Raw genomic sequence first — 16,275 nt, 5'->3', positions numbered from 1 at the left:
CATGTCATGTTTGAGAAGGCCCGGTTGCTTGAATGCTGGATAATGGGGAATTTACTGTACATTTTGTTTAGACTCCAGCTAAATTATAAACTATATAATTTTATCAGGTTATGTGCAGAGCAGCAGGGTCTTCAGTAGTACTTCTACCTCAGAACTTTAAAATGGAGCACAATTTCACTTTCAATTCATGTTAGGTTTATTCTTAAAGAATCATTTCTTTACGGTTCATTAAAGAAGACAGGATAAGTAGTACTTCTGAGACATGTGGGTTATACTGCCACCTCCCATTTCAAGCATGCTTCAGTTTTTTCCTAGCAAGATGGATGTCTTAATAAACAAAAATATTTGCGCTATTGGCTTTTCCAGGATGCATGCCTCGTCTTTTCTATCCAGAAACATTTACCCATTTTACTTGCCATTTTTTACTTTTTCCTGAATTTTTTTTTTTTTTTTTTTGTCTTTAATTAAGACTTCATCGGCTGCTGAGCTTTCTGTGCAGCTATCCAGATTGGCTAATCGTCGGCATAACCTTGGAGGGCGGTACCTAGAACCCGCTGGACCAAAGATGCAGGACTTGCCTGAAATGTGAGCTTAGGGCACTGGTCTCTGCTCATGGTGCTTTCACAGACTTTGTCCTATGTCAGCTAGCCGCAGAGTGCTTTCCAGGCTCAGAGCCGTGGCATTACCTCTGGTATGGCTCTGATGAGTCTGTTGATTCACTTGTGAGTGAGCCTATGCAAAGTCATGGTATGCAACCTATTTACTAGTTTTCCCCCAGTTGTAATGTGCACTAGAAGTACAGCGCATAAACACTTGCTGTGAGCCAGCCTCTAGTACTTTTTGCTTTGAGTTACTATTGGAAGCTTCCCAATTTGTCAGTTGGAGAAAGGGTTACCATGCCCTGTTATTTTGTATGACCTTGTGCTATCTCGTGCCTTTTTGGTGCACATGATTTCATTTCACCTCAGATTGTCCTTGCTTCTGCTTACAGTGGTTTGCTCACCTTCAATCATTACCCTTATGCTATTGGCATTGGTTTTGTGAATACCAAAGGTTGTTAACTTGATGTACTCTTCAGTTTCTACTGTGTAGCAGTACAGGTATGTGGGATCCCAAGTGCAATGAAATGCTTTAGGCCTCTCCAGCTCATGATTTAGTGACAGCTCTGGGACTACCTTCTCAAGGTTCTGGCACCAACAGCCTAGACCATTGTTTCCTGTTTGAGTCCGTAGACTCCATCCTTGCACGGTCAGGTGCAGCACCCACCTTCTTTTTTCATCCAAGGACGAGTTTTCAGCTGCCATGCTGAATTTTAAGAACCAGGTTGTCACTATGATTACTGGCTCTGAATGTAGACTCTTTATCTCACATTCCTGCAGCCGTTGTGGCCTGTGAGCCTTCTGCTGTGGATACCCTGTCTGAAGAGGTGTCTTATAAGGCCTTGTTCACACCAAGCGCGGAGCAGAACCGGACCAGAGCAGGTGCAGACGGGATCAAAACTGCGTCCAATGTATTCCTATGGTATTTTGACCTCCAGTTCACATCGCAGCGTGCGGATCCAGATCCAGACCGGATGAAAAAACTGCGGCAAGCCCTATTTTACCTGATCTGGTCTGCAACGCATCAAAAACGCATGCAAGTGCCTGAAAGCCCATGTTAAAAAAAAATATATATTTTTATTTTTACCAAAACCGGCCCTAAACGCGTCTGAAACGCAGCACAACCCACTGCACTGCGTGTGCAGAAACCTGACCGGATCTGGTCTGCATTTGGTGTGAACAAGGCCTTAATCCTCTTTGGATTAGTCTGCACCTGAGGAACTGCAATCTGCTGCTTTTACACCCAAGCTTAAAGACACCCTATCAGTTTCTAATAATGTGGTGTGAGACTTCTTAAAGGAGAACTATGGGGTCAGGGCTTTTCTCCATAGTTCTCCTTAGGGTAACGGGAGGACACAAACTAACTTTTCCCTCCCTTTTTCTCCTTTAAAGTAGGAGTACAGGGAAAGTACAATGGAGCCAGCATGGAATGCTGCACTGCACTGAGCTAATCGGTCAACGCTGTCTCTCTGTGGAGAGTAGTGACGGTCAGTCACTGCAACCCCCCCCCAAAGAAGTCTTGCCTCCCTTCTTTGTGTTTTAGACACCTTGTTGGAGCAGCAGACTTGGTTTTTAAGTCCTGTCTCTGGATCAACCTACTGAAGCTGTTGGAGAGTTGGTTGTCCCTGCTGGACACCCTGACCTGGAGGTTTATCTGACCAAGATTCAGTCTGAGAACACCAAACCTATGGCTTCCATCAGCAATCAGGTAGGAACCAGATGTCTTGCCATGTATGTGAAGCAGTTTCAGCCTTGTCCACCATTCACATGCCAGGTGTGGACAATTGTCAGGCATACTACCTCAGCTGGCAGCAACTGGACCCAGGGGAGTGGTTACTACAAGGGTATTCCAGGATCTCTTTCTCAGGTGGAGACAATGTTGACATCCAGGTTTAACAACTAACTGGACAAGTTTGTCTTCAGGTGCAGAGATCCTCTGGGGACAGCAGTGGATACTCTGGAGGCTACATTGGATCAGTACAGCCTAATCTACACCTAGCCTCTTCTGAAACCACCTCTTTTTTTTTTACTCCACACAAATGGGATGAGGGCATTCTGGTTCCACTCAGCTCTGAATTGACCTAGGAAGATGTGGTACTCTGACCTGCGCAAATGTCCTGTCCCTCTTTCCAGCTCAAGCTCATCAGGGAGAGATTGCCCTCCTTTTACATGGATGCGGTTCAAACTGTGAGGGTCGATGGCTCAGCTACTGCTTCAATAAAAGACTGATGCTCTTTTTTGTCATTCCTGGTGGTTCCCACAAAGGGTAATCTGTTTCTCGCTCCATTATTTCTAGGTGTCAAATATCAGTTCTCATGATCCAAGCTTATGGTTGGAAGGATAAGGTTCTTCCCTTTCTGGTCAAGGCACACTGCTAGGTTTGTAAATGTGCCGCCTAGGTTTTTGGGCATAGGGCAAAGGTTTCCCAGATTTACAAGGCTTTCATCTGGTTTTCTGTTCTCTAAGTTTTACTAGAGAGATGTTCAGAGCTCATCTGATGCCAGGTCTTTGAGCTGCAGGCAGACCCCAGTATTATATGTTATTATGTGGGCTTCTTAGCATCTCTGTTACTGTGCTGCCTACCCTTTAATGCATAATCACCGCCTCGCGAGCAGAGATCCTTCTAAAAAAATCACTTTTATTTCATCTTGGCATAAAAACAGCAGATAAGCAAATGCTTACAGCATTCATTTGTCTGCTGTTTTTATGCCAAGATGAAATAAAAGTAATTAGATTTTTTTTTTTTTTTAGAAGCATCCCTGCTCGTCTGCCAGTGATTTATGCATTGAGGGATCTTAAGGATGGACAGGAACCTCCACTGAGCGCCAAGGTCCCCAAGGCACATAAATTGGATATAAGGAGGTGGAACTGGTTAGAGTATATTGGATTGCCTACCCCTCAGTTGGACTGCTTTAGGATGCCCCATATGTTTCAGAATTACTACTGATTCTGTGTCCCTAATAATAAAGGATAAAGAAAACTGGGTTTTTGTACTTAACGGTAAATACATTTCTTGGAGTTCCTGGAGGGGCGCAGGATGCTGGGAACAGGTTATACCGGACTGGCCAATGGCTTTTTTTTATTTGTCAGTGTCCCAATCCTCCTGAGGGCATCAGTTAACCTCTATGTCTCAGAATTACTACTAACCCTGTGTCCCTTAATGCACTCCAAAACAAAGGATTTTACAGTCTGTAGAAAAATCCAGTTTTTCAGAGTTATGTTAAAGCAGAACTCCAGGCTGAGAGTTTTCTCATTTCTGTTTTGTTTAAAAAAGAAAAAAACTCACTGAGGTTTATCCCAGGTCCAGATCACTGCTGTTTAGTATATCATTCATGCTTTTTTCATGACGAATAACACAGCTTCGGATGTACTCCTGGCTTGCTTCGGCACATGCTAGTGACGATTATACACCCCCTTTTACCCTTGCTCATGAACAGAACGCCTTGTATTCTGCATGGTATCAGCGCCACTGAGTGAAGTTAGGTATACATGCTTCTATTTTCTTCATTCAGGGCTTGTTCACACCATCTTCGGAGCAGATCTGCAAACTCAGTGCAGTGCATTTTTACTTGTTTTTTTTTTTTTAAAGTTTAAAATTTATATTTCAGGTGCAGTCTTGTATGCTTTTCTGATGCGTTCCAGTCAGGGGCTTAACTAGAAATCACAGGGCCCCATAGCAAAATTTTGTATGGGGCCCCGGGATTTCTAGTTATACCCCTTGCAGAGCCCACTCGAGATCCCACCTGAGGGTAAACTTGCAGGCTCACCCTCAGGTGCGGGGGTCCCTTGTGTGTACCTGTGCCTTTTTAAGGGAGGTTGAGCTTCCTCCTGACAACCCTGCACCCAATTTAATCTTCTGCCCCATGTGCTCCAAGATGGAAACTCTCATAGTTTAGAGTTAGGACCGCACTATATGGAGGTGCCTTGACGTGGCTGTGCGGCTTTCACATTTTCTGCAGAAGACGTGTATCTAAACCTCTGCTTTTAACCTTGGTGGTTAGACAGGTTTTTTTAAATTATTTTTTTGCATGCTGGCTGTCAAGTGTGCCGGGAAACGTTTTGCTCTTTGAAGCCCTTCCATGTGCACCTTGCTGTAAAGCTGGTAACAAATTGATGAGTGTGTTTGCCATTTGTTTTGCTCCTCAGGTGAGCTGGTCGCTGCCTCCTCTTCCTCCACGGTCGCTGATGGGCCCCGCCTCATCTGTCGGCGGGCCCCGCCTCCTCCACATCCGCTGCTGGCTCTCATTGACTCTGTGGAGAGGAACGCGCTGCTGCACAGATTACTGTCAGTGATCTGAACAGCGGCGTGTTCGTCTTCAGCCGCCACTGAAAGCCACCAGCAGAGGATACCAGGCGGCCCGAACGGCATCAGGCCGGGCCCCATAGCGGCCGCCTTGGTTGCTATGGTGATTTGTTATGCCACTGGTTACAGTGCATTCCAGACCAGAGAAAATAAGGCAGTATTTTTTTATTTTTTTTTGGTCTAGACCGGAACGCACTGCGCTGGTGTGAACAGAGCCTAGAAATACCTTAGGGATACATTGGGATTTTTTTTCGGTCCAGGAACAAACTGTTCTGGTCCAGACATGGTGTGAACAAGCTCTCAACCTGCCGGCTGAATATAACAGATTCCTCTATCAACACTTGCAAGTGTTGATTGAGGAATCTCCTCTTTTCCTTGTATTCTGAATAGGGCTGTTACTGATTAAAATTTTCGTGTTCTATTAACTACCTCCCGGCCAGCCGCTGTGTATACACGGCCTGCCGGGAGCTTCTTGGATGTAACTGGGCGTGCAGATCTCTGCTTCATCAGCTTCTTCAGGGGGGTCCTAGGTGACATTAGGGGTCTTGAGACCCCCTGATGTCTCCATAAAGAGGACCTGTCACCTCTTTTGCTATCACATAAGGGGGTTTCTCAGCCCCCTCTGTGATAGCAATAAAGTTAAGTGAAAAAAAAAAAAATAGTACAAAAATTTAAAGTCCCCACCCCTACATACACGCATGTAAACATGCGTCAGGTGCGCATACCTGCGAAAACGACGATTGCACCCATTACGCCGCACATGTTACATATCGCCGCGAACGTCGGAATGAGAGCAATAGTTCTAGGGCCATCAATCACTGATAACACTAAACTGATGAGCGGTAAAAGCTTTTAAAGCGTCGCCTATGGCCAATTTTGGGTATGCTAGTTTTTTGCGAGTGCGCGCAATTTTTACGCTTGACATGTTTGGTGTCTATTTACCCGACGTGACCCCGTCTTTTATATTTTACCAAAAAAGTGGGTAATATTAGTTGTTTTATAGCATAATGTAAAAAAAATTTTTTAAAATTTTCAGTAATTTCTCCTGAAATATAGTAAAAAATAAAACCCGCAGTGGTGATTAAATACCACCAAAATAAAGCTCTATCTGTCCCCAAAAAATGGTATAAAATTCATTTCAGTACAGCGTTGCATGACGGAATAAATGTCAGTCAAAGTACTGCAGCGCTGAACACTGAAAAATGGCCTGGCCAGGTAGGGGATCTAAACACCTGGTCTTCAAGCAGTTAATCAAAAATGTTTTTAATCTATTAATTTCGATTAATTATAACGCACATACAGATCCAGCTACATTGGCCTATACACATACATCACATCAATTAAGTAATAAAATAGGATCACACTAATCCAGCACGTTATTAATCTCACGTGCCCCACTCAATATGGCCGCTGCTTGAGTGGGACAACTCAGAATAATAACGTGCTGGATTAGTGTGTTAGAATCTTATACGTATTACACGGTTGCAAGTAGTGAGGCCGATATAAGCGGGATATGCACTGTTAGTAGCGGTAGCACTAGGTAGTAACCTCACAGTTCAGAAGTCACCACACGGATCGTGAGTAATATTAGTATTGGAGTTATAAATTGGTAGTAATTACACAATTCAGTAATCCACAGTATAGGGTATAGGCAATAATCATCAATGGTTATCTCCAGGCATTTATAGCATAGTCCAGAATCCACAGTATAACTCAGGAAATAAGCAGCAGGCTCTATTAGGAGTCCCCACTAGTTATAAGGATCAGGATAACGTTTGTAACAGGACTGAAGGTAGGGTCAGATGACCCAGGCTACTTGCGGTTTCTGGATGTCAGCAGAGTGAGACGGAAACCTGCGATGCAGGAGGGGTTGAGCTGGAGACTGAGAGCGGCGTCTTCAAATGGTGGAGAGATCCGTGACAGCAGGAGAACCAGCACAGCATGCGACTAGCTGGTATACACTGCACTATAGAAGCACATCACCGGACTCCTCCCCCCTTCCATTCGATAGCCGACGGAGCCACTTGGGGAAGGGGGGAGGAGTCCGGTGACGTCACGGACATCCCGGAAGCCGGAGGAGAGGTGAGTACCGATCAAAAGATATTTAATCGATCAAAAAAATTTACGATTAATCAAGGAATCTTTAATTTCCGCAGCCCTAATTCTGAATACCCAAACAGAGCTGGCAGCTGATTGGTTGCTAGCCCTGTTCCGCCAGCAATTTTCCGACATGCTCCTTCAATCAGCTGATCAAGGGGATGCCAGTCGGAAAGGTGCCGAAAGCAGCACCCACACATCGAATTCGAAACTTTCGGCCAGTTCTTGATAAACTGGCCGAAAGTTGAAGCACGTATACTGGGCTTGAAAAACTACAGCAGTGAGGGGACCATTTTTGCAAGAAGTAGCTGCTGCAGGTAAGGGGATGCACACCAATACACATATCTCATGTGTTTGGTGCTGTTGACTCAAACATTTTTATTTCTCAACTTCAGCTGTAAACTTTTTAAAAGCAGTAGTCCTGCCTAAGAGCAAAGAGTGCAAATGCCACCTTTTACCTTTTACCTATTAATACCTGATTTTCCTTATACCTAATTTTACGCTGGGACTACCTTTGGCACTTTTCACTGGACTGGGGGAAGACAGTTGGAAGTGGATCTTGACCACGAAGGCAGTCTAAGAGATTAGTCTGGCTACGGTTGCCCATACACATCATCGGAGGACACTTTTCGTCCGATGATCGAATCGTCGTACGATTTTCGTACAGCAGCCCGATTATCGCAAGGGTGGATCAGCGGTAATTCAGAAGAAAGCACCTGCACGAATTGCGGTAATCGACCGCACGTATTTTCGTATGTGCAGTGTATATCGTACGGAAACGCCACCAACCTTGCGAAAATCTTGTGATCGACCAAAGTTTTCTAACCTGCTAAAAGTCCATCGATTTGTACAGTATTTTCTGTTGTACACTGCCCATCAACCTTACGAATATCAGACGAAAACGCGATCGCATACGATCTATTAAGGTAGGGATACCTTAATAGAGGCGAAAGGCAGCTTGTGGTATCTGCTCTTAGGTGGAACCCAAGATGCAAAATGGTGGAAAGGATCAGACACAAATTCCTATTGATAGGAATATAAGAAAAAAGATTTGAAAGATTTTGTGTGAAATGAATATTGTAAATGGTAATGTAAAACCGTGGTTAGACAATACCTATAAGTGAAAGTATTAAAGTGGCTCACCAGACCCTCTCCTCGCAGATCCTCTTCCCCACAATTAGCAACATGTTATTGCTCTGACCTGACAACATTCAACACGTTTTGGGGCCTGTGATTTTATAGTTGTGTATATATTTTATAGTTGTGTATATACAAGGGCAATTTCTGCATAAATGGGACCTGGATATTGTTTCAATAATACAAATAACATTTGCTACTGTTTAATTCCATGTTTAGCAGCAATGTGTACAAACTGATTGTGTCAAACTTTCACTTGAATGACAGCGCACTTTGCCGTGGGGAACGTATTCAAGTCTTCAGCTAAAAAGCCGCAAAGAAAGCGATGATGGTCCTATAATGTGGGTGCGCCCAGGAGAACAGATGATCCCTGTGGCTGACATGCCAAAGTCTCCATTCAAAAGAAAAAGGTATATAGAGTTTTCAGCCTAGTCCTAGGAGATTTTTGTTAGTAGCTATGCTTGCAACGATAACAGCACAGGGCTTATGTTCAAAAAATAGTTTATCCTCTTCAGGACCGGCATGTTATACCCCACTTTTTATTTCGAGGCCATTTTTCACTTTTCAGTGCTGTGATAGTTTTACTGAGAATCACTCTGTCACACAACACTGTGCGCAAGTTAATATAAAGCACCCTTTTGGTGGTATTAACTTTTTTTTTTTCACTAGGAAAAGGGGTCAAAGACCAAAAAACGTTCTCTTTCTGTTGTAGAGAATCACCCCCTCCCCCCCCCCAAGTGACCCCTTTTTGAAATGTATGTACACCCCAAGGTGATTTGATTAATTTGCCACAATGTTTGTGCACTGAAGAAACTTGCTGATATTGAGGGGGTTAAAACATGGAGCATGGTAATGGTGCATTAGATAAACGTTTAATATACAGGTCATGCACAAAAGGAGGCGGAGTGGTTAATCTACAGTTGGAGATTAAGACTTAAATGTACAGTGCTATGCTAGAACTACTGTGTTGGAGGTGACAGGGTCAATAAAGAGTACTGGGCCTGAAGCCAATGTCAATGCTGTCTGCTTAGTAATTGAAAGCATAGTTTTTTACAGGGGAACCTGGAAAAATGTGACCACTCATTGGTGGCACGGTAGATCCAAGCAATGCATAGTACACACACATTTACAAGGTACAAGAGGGCATGTATAAGTGAATATGAACAGTACAATGGATCCTGCACATGTTGGCTTGCATCCACCATATGTTGTCAATGGGCCATTTATTGGGATCAGCTGTAAAAAAAGCTGGGAATTACCTATTTGCACAAACTTCAATCTATTTAACTTAATAAACGTGTTAAACATCTTGGTTGGTTAATTGGTATATGCCGAGGTTACGTTATGCTTTAACATTTATTACTTTTTGTGTTTTAGAACTACCAATGAAATAAAAAACCTGCAGTACCTACCTCGGGCTAGTGAGCCTCGGGAAATGCTGTTTGAAGATAGGACAAGGGCACATGCTGACCACATAGGACAGGGCTTTGAGCGTCAGACCACCGCAGCTGTAGGTGTACTAAAAGCAGTGCACTGTGGAGAGTGGTAAGCAGCTTGCAAATAAACAGCAGTGTGTTGGCTTTTATTCTGTGTATTGCATGCATATTGATTTTGTTCATTTTTCATCTCAATTAAACATAAGGCATAAGAGTACATCATTATTTTCTTCTGTATTTTACTGGCTCTTTAGCAGATATTATAGTGATGGTCCGTACAGCACTCGGCCATTACATGTGCTATATTAAAACAACTCCGGGAAAAAAATGTATTCATTCTTGCAAATAAAAAAGGTATACTCACCCGATCTTCCTTGCCGGCTTGTTGTTAGACTTGTCCTTCCAGGGTCTTCCGCGCCCCCCCCCCCCCCCCCCTCCGCTGCAGTGGTCTGAGGTCCCTGAGTCATCATGTCCAATACACGGTGCAGGGCGTCTCAAACTCAATTGACTTGTCAGCTGGCTGCGGGCCACATAGCATCGGCTCGCTGGCCTGTACTTTGAGACATCTGGTTTAGAAGATGTTGGGACACCAAGGGACATACCATTGCTGTGTAGAAAGAGAGAGGCTGGAGGAAGAGCTATGACAGCTGGCCAGCTCTGAGATTCAGACGAGTCCCTTTTAGTCCCGAGATGAAAACGAGCACTTAACCCTTGCAGTGTGGGGGTAGCCCCATTGCAAGGGTTAATAAAATGTTTTCCCAGAGTTCTTCTTTAAGCTTTGTTTTTATGGCTGTCTTAAGGGTTCTTTTCAATAGATTCAGCGTTTACCATTTCAGTGTTATCAACGTAAAGTATACAGGCTAAAGTGTAATATAGGGGCTAAATGCAGGAGATTTTTTTGGTCAGAATAAAAATGCGTATGCAGTACATTTATTGGCTTTCTAGAAAACCATTGGACAATTGGATAAACTATCTTGCCGTAAAAGGGAGCCTGACCTCATTCAAAGTGTCATAGATACATAGAAGCCAGGTTATACTGCCACCTACAGGAGGTTTAGAACTCTGAAAAAGAAAGATTGTAAGCAAGCCCTTGTATAACTCCTCTTCTGCTCACCGTGCCTTAGTTTACTAGTGCCCTAGGAGGACATCCTTTTCTTCAGCTCTTATTTTGCTGTGTGGAATTTTTTTCCTTCAATCAAGTTGAGACCTCTGGTAGAGCTTGTCTCTATATTCCAGCTATCTAGATCAGCGTTGCCTCAGCTTAGCTTTGGAGGCTGTACCTGTACCTTGTGGGGCGAGCCTGGAATGTGACCATGGAGCACTGGGCCCTGCATTGTGGCACTTTCCAGACTTAAGTGTCATGTGTTCGTTAGCCACGGAGCTCTTTCCAGGTCCAGAGCTGTGGCATAGCCCTAGTTGTGACCCAGTTTCTGAAGACTCCCTTGTGAGTAAGGCTATTTAGGCTAAAGCATTGGGAGCTACCTCACTGTTTGCACCTTTTCAAATTTCCTGCCACCACTGGTTTTCCCGCAGTAAGGATTAAGGCCAAATGACTAGCCGATGCCATCTGTTGGGTGTAGCAATGTGTGCTCAGCGCACTTTTTCCCCTCATTCAGCTTGGAGAAAGCTTCATCCTGCTGCTTTTCCTGCTCCTGAAGCGCCACGTAGATCTCCAGTCTCCATTGCCAGCCTTACCTCAGTTTACCTAAAAACCCTCATCAGCTGCCCAGGTTTATGAGTACCTGGGGCCTTTCCTCACTTGCCTAGGCCTGTAACGATACCTTTTTAAAGCAAATGTAGAGAAAAACTTAGGAGGTAACAGGTTATATTTGGAAACAATATAACCTGTTGGGGAATTTTATCAAAACTGGAGCAGACAAAATCTGGAGCTGCTGTGCATGGCAACCAATCAGCTTCCCCCTTTCATTTCAACAAAGTGAAGAGAGAAGCTGGTTGGTTGTCATGGGCAAACTTCTGTGTTTTTAAAATTACAACTATCTTTAAAGATGGAGAAATGACAGTTGACATTGCTGGCTTATCTGTAATAGATTGCCCATGGGCTGATTATCCTGATCCTGGCTTCACTACCTAGTGAGACATTGACCTTAAATATCTTTCCTGGACAGTTGTCAGGACACTTCACTGACTGTACGCTTCTGACTATGTGACAAACAAGCTACGGTAGTAATGCCAGCTTCCATATTTTGGTCTTTACACTTTCTCTTTTCCTCTAAGATGAACTCCAGGCAAAACACTAAATAGTCAAAATACATTTGCTTGAACTGTTTAACCTGCCGAAGGCTATGTAATTGTTTTCAGCCATGCTTGTAAACCAGAAACCCCTGGCAATCAGCACAGCTAGACTGGTGACCACTTCTTTATACTGCAGTTAAGCATTACAGCTCAGTCACCCACCTGCCCCCCGGACTGTGATTGGACAACAGTTAAGAAGCAGTACACTGAAGAGGTCATTACTTTACTTCACCTGTAAGTATGTTCACATACTGAGCCTATATTGGCTCAGATCAATGCCCCTACCTTCCCCATTGTGAGGGCTGCTGTGTAATGATTTGCCACCTGGCTTCCTGATTAGCCGGGAAGCCGGGCAGTGTGTAAAGACCCGCCACCCGGCTTCCCGATTAACAAGAAAGTCCCCTCTTACCTTAGTATGTGCAGCCTGTCACCCCCGTGGGCCTCTCCAGCGAGAACGCGGCCTTCCTCCGGTACCCGGGAAGCTGGCTTCATGCTCCCTCCTCATCTTATGAGGAGGGAGCATGGGACCGGCCTCCCGGCCATTCAGAAAGCAGGGCGTCGCGTCATTACACGGCGCACGGCTTCCTGATTGGCCAGACGGCTCTGGCTGGGTACCGGAGGAAGTCGGTGTTCTCGCTGGAGAGGCCCCGGGGGTGACAGGCTGCACATACTAAGGTAAGGTAACCTTACCTCACAAGTCGACGAGAGAGCATGGAGCCGCTGCCAATCGGGAAACCGGGCAGCGTGTAATGACACGCTGCCCGGCTTCCTGATACCGGAAGTACTCGTGCTAGGCATCGGAGCATTTGGGCGAGTACTCGCCCAAATACTCCGAATCGGCACTGGTATCGGTGCATCCCTAGTGTGTGTGCGTGCGCAGCTTGGACCATTGTGTTCTCTATTACAAACACCCCCATTTCATAGTGATCATTTCTTTTCAGGTGTTAAATATATGAAAGCAGAATTTGTATTAACCCTTGCAGTAGGGCTACCACCGTGCTGCACTGCAAGGTTTACTGCATCGGTTTTTGTCAAAAAACGTTATACTCACCTGATCCAGCTTGCTCTTAAACTGGTCCAGGAGCCTCGCTCCCTCTATGCTGCAGCAGTCTAAGATCCTGTAAATCTTCACATTCTATACACAGTGTATAGATATGAGGACACTGATGACATTCCAATGTTGCAGAGTAGGAGAGAGGCTTCAGTGGCCGAAGAAGCAGGCAGCCAGGCTTGGTGGTCCAGGTGAGTCGAACTTCAGCACCTAGACAAAAATGACCACGTAACCCTTGCAGTGTGGAGGTAGAACAATCTTGCCTGGAGGAGTTCTTGAAGTAGTTGGTATTGGAATTGTCATGTATTATCATGTCATGTAATGGTAAAATAACGGTTTGTTTATTTCCCTTTCTAGGAATGAGCAGCCTCGGATAACCAAAGATGTAATATGTTTTCATGCTGAAGATTTCTTAGAGGTGGTACAAAGATTGCAGCTAGACCTGCATGAACCCCCCTTATCACAGGTAAGTGGACACTACCATGGAGACAGTCATTTATAACACTGGACTAAAGGGAAACTGGTTTAGGCTTTCCTTCTGCAGTAGAAAAAATAGATACTCTGGTTCTTTGCAGCAGCTGAGAAATTTAGAAAAAATGCAGATGTGCATGTGATTTCTCTGCAGTTTCTTGGGGTACTTATCCTAGCACCCCCGGCAACTAGAGATGCACCAAAATACAAATTTTAGACAGAAAAAAAATAGTCAGGCCCAAACTGAAAATTATTTTTTTTCCCCCCAACCTTTTAAAAAAATGTTAACATCATTTTTTAAAATTATATTTTACACACACACACGACTTACGGACATTCCGTACTTATGAACCAGGGTCCACAGTTCTCCTAAATGTACCGGAAGCTGCTGTGGCTGCATTGGCCTGTGTCCCTTCAAATCCGCTCTGCTCTCCCGCCTGTATAGGTGGAGGCAGCGGGGACTCAGACCGCTGCATTGCGCCGCTGCCCCCCGTACCTCCGCTGCTGTCCCGGCCTCCTCTTCCCCCGGTCCGTCGGCTTCTCTTCCCCGTCCGGCCGCGGCTTCTCTGCCCTGGCACCTCTTCATCTGCAGCCATACCCAGCCTGCTATTGGATATTGTATAATGCAATAACCAATAGCAAGCTGGCTATTGCACCCGCCCACTGCACTGCTCAGCATGGGAGGACCTGATAGAGAACTTTCTCCTTCAGGCCCCTCCTCTGCTGATTGAGAGCAGGCAGTGGGCAGATGCAATAACCAGCCTGCTATTGGCTATTGCAATGTGAAATATCCAATAGCAGGCTGGCTATTGCTCAGAGCATTAAAATAAAAAAATTAAGTTTAAAAAAAAATTAAATTTTAAAAAGACAATTTAAAAAAAAAAGTTAAATAAAAATTAAAAATGCAAACACAAAACAAAAGTTTATAAAATCGAAAACTTTTTTTGGTGTGTCATTTTAAATAAAAAAAATGTTTTTTATTATATTATCTTCTGAACAACACTTAAAAAATTTACGTGTTCCGACTTGCATACAAATTCAACTTAAGTACAAACCTAAAGTCCCTATCATGTATGTAAACCGGGAACCGCCTGTATATCTTTTCTCCTTTTTTTTATTTACTGTCGGGGTCTAAACAGACTCTAATATTTCCCTTTCAAATTAGAAAGAGAGAATGAGGATCCAGTGTGCGGAGAACTCGGCCTCCTGTGACAGCTGTCTCTTCCCTGTGCCGCCCTGCTTGGTGCTGGTCTGTGTCCCCTCCGATGCCTCTGCTGACACAGGCGGGGGAGAGTAGCAGGGATCAGAGAGGACACAGACATATGCTCTTGGGCCGGATTACATGAAGCAGGGCAGAGTCTAGTCCACCAGTGTTCCTGGGACTATGTTTTTGGCTTTCTTAAAGTCCAACTCCTGCTAAAACCTTTTACGTGTTTGATGGAGAAAGGGGGGTTAGAACCTCTGTCAACTCTATTACTGTCTGTTCCCATTTAGGAGATTACACCTCATTTAGGAACAGCAATTTTACAGGAAATATCCCCAAATATAGCAGTTTATCAGGTGAACCACTTCTGTTATTACTTGGGCCTGACAATCCTTTTTTTGTTGGGTTTTTGTATGAAGCATTGTTTTTCACTTTGTTTTTCTTCCACTAACCCTGTTTAAGGTAAGAAGGGTGCAGAGATCAGAACAGTTATTGGTTTTGATTGCTTATGATTGTATTTAGGGACTACATGGATTTACTTTTGCTATTGAATTTGTGTCGCTATTTTTTAGATGCTGTATATGATTTCATTGGTATAGCTTGTCCCTACGGTTAGCACTTCCTTTATGTTTTAGTACTATGGGCCTTATTTCATTGTTGTTGGTGGGTGGGAACAGAGAATCTATAAATGGCAGGTCTTGCATGGAGGTACCTGAGAGATCTAAAGAAATAAGTAGGTTACTGAGCCTACCAGGTTCCACATAAAACAGGAATATCCCACTCGTGGTAAATCAACTAGCCCTTCGAGCAGGGCTGGACAAATCTGAGAAGCCAGGAAGTCAATGCTCCTTAACAATTACAGCTGGCGCCTAACTTTACAGGGTTTTCTCTAGTTATCAATGAATCTGGCTCCTGGAGTGGACAGACTGGCTCTTGAATTGCAAGTTAATTTGTCCTGCCTTAGAGGATTCTGTAAAGGGAGATAGGCATACACAGGAAAGTTAGGATGGAGCAGATCTCTACAGTGAAAGCACAGAAAGCAATACAAATCTGACAGAAGATCCAACACCAGCTCAATGCTGTCCAAAAAAAGCTCAGCAAGTGGCTCTCCTCGTCGCATTCAGCTCTCATACTACAAATATATGTATTCCATTTAATACAAGTTAGCTGTAATAATCCAGAATGCTTGATGGATGTATTTATGTTCTATAATGACCATTTACAGCAGGACTTGAGCATTCTTTTTTTTCAGCCCATGGTCAAAGAGGAAAATGTGTAAGGAAGTGGTTGTGTATTACTACGGTTGACCCTGGTAAAATCTAGGAGTGTATTTGTAAAACGTTTGCAGAGCTGGTCACTCTGTGAACTCCTGTGTTGTAGATTTGCACCTCATTATGGCAACAAGATGGAGCCGAGGAGCATAGGAAATGTCAATGCTTTTTGGCTCCATCTAGTGGCCATAATTTGGTACAACACAGCCTGAAGATCTCCGTGAGTGTTTTAATACACATCCAAATGTATAATGATGTAAAAAAGTTGGAAGAAGGCTAAAAACAGACCCTTTTATTATAAAGCTTTATGTTCTAATGACAGAATGTAGTTGGTACACAATTGCATAAAGCTTAAAAAAAAAATCATTCACTGGTCAAAGTTTTGAATTGTTTTACCTGTATTCATCAGCATTTTTTCCCCCCCCCCCCCCAGTGTGTTCAAGGGAGAGGTGT

At 44.0% G+C, this 16,275-nt stretch overlaps 1 protein-coding gene across 1 annotated transcript in view; it reads left to right on the top strand.

Moving 5' to 3' along the window:
* RSBN1L (round spermatid basic protein 1 like) overlaps positions 1-16,275 on the top strand; it is a 55,663-nt gene that overhangs the window by 36,265 nt on the left and 3,123 nt on the right. Inside the window, exons 7-9 of the mRNA XM_018560421.1 lie at positions 8,404-8,546; positions 9,514-9,681; positions 13,234-13,342. Coding sequence (XP_018415923.1) covers positions 8,404-8,546; positions 9,514-9,681; positions 13,234-13,342 — 420 coding nt within the window. The remainder of the gene's footprint in view (positions 1-8,403; positions 8,547-9,513; positions 9,682-13,233; positions 13,343-16,275) is intronic.

The sequence above is a fragment of the Nanorana parkeri genome, unplaced genomic scaffold (assembly GCF_000935625.1).
Source record: "Nanorana parkeri isolate BGI_ZX_2015 unplaced genomic scaffold, ASM93562v1 scaffold454, whole genome shotgun sequence".
Classification (NCBI taxonomy): Eukaryota; Metazoa; Chordata; class Amphibia; order Anura; family Dicroglossidae; genus Nanorana; species Nanorana parkeri.
Note: the sequence above shows the minus strand (reverse complement) of the source record. Positions and strands in the feature narration are given on the sequence as shown.